General features: G+C 42.6%; 1 protein-coding gene across 1 annotated transcript in view; it reads left to right on the top strand.

Moving 5' to 3' along the window:
* The first annotated feature begins 688 nt into the window (after nt 1–688).
* mtcl1 (microtubule crosslinking factor 1) overlaps nt 689–9,948 on the top strand; it is a 73,138-nt gene continuing 63,878 nt past the window's right edge. Inside the window, 4 exon segments of the mRNA XM_023410873.2 lie at nt 689–1,866; nt 1,869–2,074; nt 6,262–6,486; nt 7,432–7,590. Coding sequence (XP_023266641.2) covers nt 1,209–1,866; nt 1,869–2,074; nt 6,262–6,486; nt 7,432–7,590 — 1,248 coding nt within the window. The 5' untranslated portion in view covers nt 689–1,208.

The raw sequence follows: 9,948 nt of genomic DNA, 5'->3' as shown, positions 1-9,948 counted from the left end.
CCCACCCCCAACCCCCACCTTACTTTTAGCATTTGCCACTAACCCTGTTTTAGTAGCCAAGCCTTATGCTACTCTGTGTTTTAAATATACATTAAAACAAATGCTTTTATTTGAAATGTGTATCCTTTAAGATGGAAGACTGTACTTTGTATTAAACCCGTTTCAAGTCTTTGGGAAGTTTTGGCATGTTCAAAGCGGATTTGTGGTATTTATAACTTGTGGCATTCTTGAACTAATGAAATGCAATTAAAGATATCTATATTTATTACCAGAATATGGTCTTGATTTAAACGTGTGACTGTGTTTGTCTTTCCAAAAGCTGGATCTGTGGCTTTCAGGGGACCTTGAGTAGATTTTTCTTACACAAAAATGAATTGATGCCGTAGAGGTGATGGTTTTACTTCAGTATAAAGATTAGAGATTTTGGATTGGGGTCTTGAGGAAAAAAATGATTTGAAGATCTGACTGACATCAGATTTTCCATGGGAATAGGAGGTTATTGGTTCCTCCTGACTGTATTTTTGCACCTCACGTGAGGCTGTTCAATAGTGTGTATACTGTATATGTATATATATATATATATATATATATGTGTGTCATTAAGGCATGCGCACCAAAGCTTGTCAGACCTGGTCCCGCCTGGTCCCAGAGAAAACAAGGGGTGTGCTTGGGTTACTTGTGAGGCAGCAGCGCATGCGCCCCGAAGAAAATCACGGCCGTCGAGCTTCACACCGCAGCGATTGCAGATCTTACATGTCAGATAGGAAAGGAGTAGGAAAGGGGGTACGAGACACGGGGGCCCAACACGCACACCCCGGTGAAGGAGAGGGATGGAGACCCGGCGTGCAGAGGAGGAAGAGGGCTGACGCGACTCCGACTGACTCCTCTCTTTCTAACTTGAGCCTTACAAACCCTGTCTGCAGATGCAACCTGTCTGTCAGCCCATCCGTCCCAGTAATCCCTTTTTTGTATTGCAGCGTTTCCTCCAAAGGGGGCTACAGGCAGAGGGGACTACAATGACAACCTGGTGAATGCAGACAGGATGGAGTAAAACATCCAGCACAACGCAGGATGCGCATCCCCAGCCCGACAAGGAAGAAGGTAGAGAAACCTGGCTGTTTTCCTGGTGTCGCATGTCAGAGATTTTCCGCGGTGCTGTGGATTGATCGTTTCCTTCAACGCCCTCCTGCTGCCGGTGTCGGTGTATAATGGAGAGCTCCAATGGCTCTGGCAGCGACACCAAACCGCAGAACCACCAGTTGGAGAAGAAGAGACTGAACCGAGCGCCTTCCCCGGCCAGACCTTTCCTCAAGGATGTGCACTCCCGCTCCACCAAACCACCTGCCATCGTACCGAAATCCCCCAAACTCAACAAGCAGCAGCAGTCTGCCACAGTGCCCTTAGCCCACCCGAACCGCAGCTCCAGACGCAACACCACCGGGGCGAAGGAGAAACCAGCCACGGTAAAAAGTAACACCAAGTCGACTGTCGCGAAAAAGCCCACTAAGGTGCCCCAGCATGCAGCAGCCGAGCCCAAAGCCACTAGCACCAGACCGGACAGTACCAGCAGTCCGACTCTCGCCAAAGGCAAGAAAGGGAAACTAGCCTCGGGGTCCCCGGGCCCTCACACCCATGGATCCCCGATTCGGGTACCGACCGGAGCGCCTCTCGGCCGCGTCAGCCAGACCGACAGCAGCTCAGACCTGTCAGACTGCCCGTCCGAGCCGCTGTCGGACGAGCAGAGGCTGGCACCGGCCGTTAGTAGCGACGCAGAGTCCGGTACCGGCTCCAGTGACCGGGATCAGCTGGGAGCGGATAATCCCCTGCGGGCAGAAGCTACCGGAGCTGCTGCTGCTGCTGCTGCTGCTCTGCTCCGCTGCGCACAACAGAGGCTTCCGCCGCCAAGGGAAGCATGTCTCAGGCTCAGCCCGCTCCGGGGGCGCACGGAGAGAAACACAAGCAGGAGAAACCCTCAACAAGCGCACAATTCAAACTGCCAGGCACCAAGGATGTAAACGAGGAGGACCTGCTGAGGGAAATTGAAGATTTGAGATCTGAAAACGACTACCTCAAGGTAAGGCGGTGTTATCTCAACAAGTAACAAGAGAATCAGTGGTGGCAGTGATGCTTATTTGTTGCATATGCTTCATATAAACACCTAGTTCAATTTTACATTTAAAAAATTTTGTGCTGCATCATTTGATCTCCTAATACAGCAGCAGCTGGTTTTCAAAGAAGACACAGAACTGTCCCGGTTCGGTAAAGTCCCGGGTTTAGTAAAGTGTCCTTGAGCAACTTCCACCTGCTCAATAATTTAACTCATAATCTTACTGAATAAATTACCACAATCTAAACACAGTTCCCTTTGATGCCAGCTGTCATCCCCATGTAGACTCACTCTCCATCCATCATGTCTTTTTCACCTTCCCGGGTATCCCCATGGGTTTGACCTTCATTGATGGGAGATTTATTGATAGTGGCTTCACCCTGTGTGTCCTTTAAGTTTAAATTGTCTTTTTAATATCGTTGCTGTCAAGTCACCAGAACCTGTTTTGACAGAAAGACTCATCATCATTTTGTCCCCTGTGTGTTACATTTGGGACACATTGTCTCCATGTGAACAGATTGAACACAGGGGAAACACTTACTCTTATTTAACATGTGATTTTTATGAGGCGGCATACATAACATTTTGAAGTTAGTGTATCATCTGCACAAGGACATTAACTGGTGAGTTGACATCAACTACACACAAGTATGGGCTGTTTAAGTGGACAAATAATGGATCCACGGTGTGCCAATGTGCCACCATTGTATTTTTGCATGAAGATCCTACTTGAAGATTTCATGCAGGACACCCCCCCCCTTTCTATAAGTAGGCTATCCCAATAAGTTGGGGAGGGGAGGCAAACAGATAATGCGGCAAACAATCTTGCAGTTTTTTCAGATGGGAGACAGGTTTATTTGCATGTTGCTGTGAGTATTATTTCAAACTTGATCACGCATGTCTGGGTCTCTCTCTTTGGCTCGGTGAAAACACAAGAGAGTTAATCAGCTTTACTGGCTCTCGCTGTAATGGCTTTATCCCACAGGACTTGATAACAGTCAGATGTCCCATGTGTGTGGGGTTCAAACGTCCTCCCGCCTGGCTGTCAGTCTGCCAGCTGGGTCTCTGAGGTGGACTCCGAAAACACCCCCAACCCCCGTGTCCCAAAATGTCTGGGAGACCCCGTCACTGCTGCCTCTTAGGCTCTATGGAGAAAACACGTTTATCACATTTATTTTTATTTTTCTCAGAGTTGACACCTCTCAGTTTAATTCTAGTGTTATTCTATTGTAGTTTAGGTATTTTGGCCTGTTTTGATTGGATTAAGAGAAGAGTGAAAGAAAGTTGGGGGTAATGTGTGACAAAGGTCATGAAGGGGATGTAAACCTTTGTTATTGCATCCAAATCAAACCAACTGGATGATGCCAAGAAACTGAAATTTGGGGCTTCAACTCACCATTATTTTAATGACAGGATAATCTGCTGAATACCTTTTAATTAATCAGTTAATTGGACCGTAAAGTTTGTTCAATGAAGTGTCACAAAATAACACAAATTGCCTAGAGCATTGTTTTGTTTGAACAACAGCTGCACACCCAAACTGATTCAGTTTACCCTCAAATATGAAATAACAAAAATTGAGACGATGGAACGAGAAAATATTTGGATTTTTTTTCTTGAACAATTCTTATCCAAATTGCTGCCACTTGAATCTTCTGTCAGTTGAGTAATAGATTAATACACTTGTTTCAGTTCTACAGTTTTTCAAAAGCCTGCATCTTATTTGATTTTTAATTAATCAAGTGTCAGAAAATTGAATTAAACAATCCCCATTGTTTGATGTCAGCGTCTTTAGTGTGAAGATTTGCTGCTTTCTTTTTTGTTTAATATCATTGTTAACCTAAGATCTTTGTGTTTTAGTCTACTGGTCAGACAAAACATTAACTAATATCATTTGATTAAGCAAATTATTGATGTTTGATTGATTGATGGGTGAAAATAATTGCTTGTGGCGGCTCTAATTATTTTCATTATTATAATCTGCTGAATACTTGTTGGTTGATGAAGTAAGACCAGCTTCCAAGGTGTCAGTCAACTCATCAACTTATTTTTGCAAACCTACAGTATGTCTACAGTTGAAACAATTACTCAATTGTAAATTAATTACTTAACAGAAATTGATTAAGATTTTGTCCTTTAAAGCAAAAATGCCAAACATTTGCTGACTCCAGCTTATAATAGCAAATTGATTATCTTTAAGTTTTTAATTGTCGGTTGAGCAGAACTCACTTTATGGACACGTCACTTATATAAATAATGGGCAGAGAAAGCTACTGGATGAGGAATGATGATTATTAATCCCTCTCTGTGTCCTGCCGTGATTGCTGCAGCTGGAGCTCGGGAGCAAAAATATTCATTTCTAATTAGTTACAGCGACTGCTCAGTAAAGATAGCCACACTTAACACCTTTAAAGAGATGACTAAGTGCTGGGGATGACTCGGTTACACACTGTCCGTAAAGATCAGTGATATTCCCTAAATATACCTGCTCCCAGGATGCTGCTCTGCCTCTGGTTCTGCTTTTAACCTGGCCATCGATTGGGCTGACCCTGTGCGAGGTCATTAGCTCCTTCCTCCAGGGCCCTCCTCAGATAACAATGGGCTCTGTGCTTTTCCAAATGAGGATAGATTTGGTTTTCATTAATTGAGACACTCTCACTCTCTCCCTCCCCTTTCAGTATCCAATTGTCTTTTCATCAGGTGCCACACAAGGAATATCCATCCCAGGGGAAATCTGCTGAGCAAACTGATTCCCCAGCACAGTAGGCAAACAAAAAACCCCCGAGGTTATCAACAAACTATTGTAGCATCTCAGTACCACGGATAAATCTGGGTTGTTTCATGTCGATAGGAGATGGATGAATATGAATGCATCCAATCCAAGAGATAAGATGCTTAGAGCCAACTAGTGATGTTATATCATCAGCACTAAGAGTACTTGCATTACTGGAACTCATATGTAATCGTATGAAAGCATTAGCATAATCTACAAAGGTATGTTATTTATATATATTGTACTTTTTAACAGCTTCATACCTGAAAACCCTAAAAATGAATGTAGATAAACTGTCTTTTCACTACTAAAATCACTGCTTGGGAAAACCAAACTTTAATACTTTAATAGCAAGAGAAATAAAAGATATCAGTATATCAAATGTATCAGTCTTTCTGGCAGAGACATCACAGTCTTTTCTCCTATCTGTTTTTTTCTTTCTTTTTTTTCCATCTCTAGTCAAGTTAATTCATTTATGTAGTCCAAAATTACAAATCGCAAATGTGCCTCAAAGGGCTTCACAGTCTGTACAGCACATGAAACCCAGTGTCCTCCCAGCCTCAATTTGTGAAAACTAATGACTGGCTTTGGACGATCGTCTGCATGTTTTAACAGGAAAATTTGCAGTGGAGTTTCATGAAGCTCAGAGGCCGAATCTCTGATCTGTCCTACGACGTCTCCACTGGCAGCATTTTACCCTTGTACATATGAAATACCGAGATCGAATGTTCAGAATGCTGTGACAATTAATGAGCACATTCTTGGTCCTCAGAGGATGAACCGTCTGCCTCTCTCTCGGTTCTCTTTGTGCATAATCCTTAGGACAAAATGGCACTTTGAGCATGATAGATCACGCACACAAACATGCAAAATGTACATGAGCAATTTGTTTGTCCAACACTTTTTTTTCACATTGTAGGGAGCTTTAGACCTTTAGTTTTATGTTTCTGTATCAAAACTTCTACAAATATATAAATATCAGTAGCTTCATGACTGTGGAGCTGCTGAATAATAACTCCCCTGCTCACCAGTTAAAGTATTGTTGCTACAGAATTGGACAGTTTATCATTTACAGCAACAGCACTTTAACTCGGATGTTTCCTTCAGGCTAAACTCAGCTCATCCCCTTTAACCTTCATACACAGAAACTCTAAAGTGCTTGCTGCTGTTCACAAAGAGTAACGATAACATTGATTATAGTATAACCATAAAAGCCAGCATGATGGTGTTTTACAATTCTCGTCCAACATTTTCTACAGCACGGGGTTTGTATTAGAAGCCAAGTGACATAATGACACAAGTGTTGGATATCATTGTTGTAACTGAAGTAACAGCTGGGCCCTGTTTCCCCTCTCTCTCTCTCTCTCTCTCTCTCTCTCAGGATGAAGTGGACGAGCTGCGAGCGGAGATGGAGGAGATGCGAGACAGCTACCTGGAGGAGGAGGTCTACCAGCTCCAGGAGCTGCGGAGGGAACTGGACCGATCCAACAAGAACTGCCGCATCCTGCAGTACCGCCTGCGAAAGGCCGAGCAGAAGAGCCTGCGGGTCGCACAGACGGGCCACGTGGACGGAGAGCTACTCCGTAGTCTGGAGCAGGACCTGAAGGTCTGTGTCTTTGCTCTTCTCAGTATCTACCGTATGTTTGTTTCTTTGCAATTAAGTAATGCTAATTAGGTATTTTTAGATTTGACGATTTTCATGCCAGTGTTGCCTCAGAATTTTATCATTACTACCTGGTGACGCCCTCAAAACAGAACATGCAGTCATCTTGAAACAGTTAAGCTCTTCATTGAGCCAAGACTAATGACACACAGTTTATAACTCTTTTAAAGAGGTGATCCACAGCACCTTTTCATTGTTTGCTGAACCATGGGAACCAGATTGACTTAAAGTGAATAAATGATTTGCACCACATCCAACTAGAAAATGAAAACAGTAAATAAAAAGCGGAGATGCTTTTTTCATACAGACCGCTGACAAAGGCTGCAACTAACAAATACTAATATCAATAAATCTGTCAATTGTTTTATTTATGATAATATGTAAAATTTTATAGCGCGCTTCTTAAAACCCAAGTCACAAAGTGCTTCATGCAAGGCAGCCAATCAAAATTATAAACTCATTCAATTTTGTGAGAAAACAGATTAAATTAATTTAAGTAACGTAGGATGCGAGAAATAAAAATTATAAAGAAATAAGCAGTTTAAGAAAATAATGGCTTTATCATCAGTTTCCAGGGCCAAGGTGATGTTTAGAAATCGCTTGTTTTGTCAGATCAATAGTCCAAAACCCAAAGATATTCAGTTTACATTTTTGACTGATAAATTCAGAACTACAATGTGTTGATCAGCAGCTTGTGGATGTTTAGATTTTTTAGATTTTTAACACAGCCTGATACATTGGTGTAATGTGTGTGTTGGTGTGCATCTGTCAGCCCATTTTAAATACATAGATGGTGTATCATGTGTGTTGACGGCACATCTAAGTAAATATTCGTGAACCTGTTTTGTACGATGTAGATTAATGCCGCTTGTTTGTTCTCAATCTCAGGTGGCGAAAGACGTGTCGGTGCGTTTGCACAACGAGCTGGAGAGCGTGGAGGACAAACGCAGCAGAGCCGAGGATGAGAACGAGCTGCTCAGACAGAAGATCATCGAGGTGGAGATCTCCAAACAGGCGCTGCACAACGAGCTGGAGAGGACCAAAGAGGTAAGGGGATGATAGGGCTCAGATGCTGGTTATTACAGTGTTGGTGTTGGTGTCAGGTCACCGCCGCACGTTTGTTCTCATGCACACTAAGCCATGTTTTTTATCTCACTGAACGGTGATTGTTTAGTGCACATTGGAAACGAACCCATTAAAGGAATCCAAGAAATGCACTTATGTTTAAACAAAAGTGCCTCTGTTGATGTAAAAATAACCCAGATCATAGAATTTGTTCTGAGCTTGTGTTAAATGTATGAGGATAACGGTATTAAAGTCGAGAGGGTCATCAGTAAAGCAGCGAAAAATTACTGTAGCAGTGGACGTAATTATAGTTAATTGAATTTTGTCGCCTTTAATGCATGCCCAATAATGCATGTTTGACATTCAAATGAATGCCGATCAGCAGCCTGATCAGCAGGGTCATTGCGGTGAATAATCCCATCAATTGCTTAACCGCTTCCCGACAGCCCCTTCAAAACAACTGCTTTGTGCAGTGATGCACAGACTGATCTGAGCAACCTCAGTTGACAGGCATGTGAATTTTAACAACTTATTTATTCAGGGAAATCACTATTTTAACTACAGGTAAATTAGATGTGTGCTCATTTGGAAGCTGCCCAGTGCTTCCTCAACACTGCTGATATTCAGATACTGCTACAGCACTACTCAATACTACCTGAAGTTGCAGCCACCCCTCCCCCCTCACAGCTCAGGTGTTTTCACAAACTCCAGGCCAAAAATGGAAATTCGGTATCTGTGAAAGAAAGATGTTCAGCAGCTTCTTCCAGACTCCTTCCTCAAGGCCAATCTAAATCAGCCAGTTCAAACCTGGTGTTTCATAGTTTTCAAGCTGTGTAAACAGTCGTCTGTCTGAGCCTCAAGCTGTCGTTGCTGGGGTTTGACTCCCTTTACTTACAGGCTGATGTCACAGTCACTACGTGTTAAATAGGCTTGTCATATGTTGTCATTCTCAGGATGAAAGGCTGCTCTGAAATGCAATCATTTGGCATCTTAGTGGCACAAAATATAATCCAGGACAGTTTTATGAAAAAAAAAGAAAAAAAAGAAAAAGTTTTACAGAATTTTGAATAGTTTGGGTATTTTGAAGGTTTTTATCACTGTATGAATAGATGGAGGAGCGTGTCAGTGCTACAGGGATATAAGAGCAATGGAGCTTCAGCGCTGTCAAAAAATATGTGTGTATGTGTGTATGTACATCGACAAGGAGATCATTTTTAAGTTTTTCTTTTTATTGTTTGGAGGAATATGTTTTGGCACTTCAGTTCCCGTCATCTTTTGGATCACATGTATGAGCTGCTTTTTTCATTCTGTTTAATCTGCACTGTAATCATAGAAGATATATCTGTTGTTTTAAGAACCAAAAACCATCTCAGTGTAGTTTTACATCTCCTCTCTCAGACTTCTCTCTGGAGCTCCAGTAACAACAGGTCGGTGAGCCAATCAGAAGAGAGGAGGCTCTGAGCATCTCTTCTGATCATGGCTGAGAGACTGCTTTATTTGTGACATCACAAAGTTCCAGAAGTCCTGACTTAATATAGAACCTAGAGCTGCTTTATAATCAAACAGCACATGAACATTTACCTTTATACAATATGGGACCTTTAAATTAATGCATAAAGAGGACTGGAAGTTTTTTTCAGCCCTACTTTAGAGTTCAGACTTTTATCTATGGAGTTTTGTGTCACTATTACTCTCATGTGGAGAAAATATTTGCTTTGATCGAAGTGGAGTGAGGTCTTCTCACAGGTAATAAGATGAGCGGAGGCTATTCTCGGTGCTGCTCAGGTTCAGCTACTTAGACTAATTGATTTTGACAACAGCAGGTAACATGACGTCTGGCAACAAAGAGAAAGTAGGCTAATACCCGACCAGTCAGAATGGAGACGGGGGCTTTCTCTTGGCAACTGGATGACACCATTTCTCTCCTTACTGTCGTCATGTGCGCCACAGCGTCTCCATACAGACTGTCTGTGTCTGTTGTGTGTCTCTGTCTGCTCTCCAAACCTTTTTTTTTACTCTTTGAAAATCTATATTCTAAAGCCGTAATTGTTGATGCTGGCAACATTGTTGTTTTCAAAGGCGACTTATCAGCACCTGACCAAGCCGCATGTGCTGGGACGAAGACAGAAAATAGTCTGGATGTGCTAATGCAGCAAATACAAACTCCGGTTTTTGTCGTTGTCGCTTTGCACTGGTGGCTTTCTGAGAGGAAATAACTGGTGCACAGTATGACTGAAGTGAGGGGACACTGCACATGAGGGGTTTCTCTAATTTGAACAGCAGTTATATCTTTGGTGTTGGCGGGATTGTGGCACATGCGGCCACAGAATGACACAGGCT

The sequence above is a fragment of the Seriola lalandi genome, unplaced genomic scaffold, assembly GCF_002814215.2.
Source record: "Seriola lalandi dorsalis isolate HSWRI2012SDOR001 ecotype SW California unplaced genomic scaffold, Sedor1 jcf7180002054441, whole genome shotgun sequence".
NCBI lineage: Eukaryota > Metazoa > Chordata > Actinopteri > Carangiformes > Carangidae > Seriola > Seriola lalandi.
This window is presented reverse-complemented; position numbering and strand designations above follow the sequence as displayed.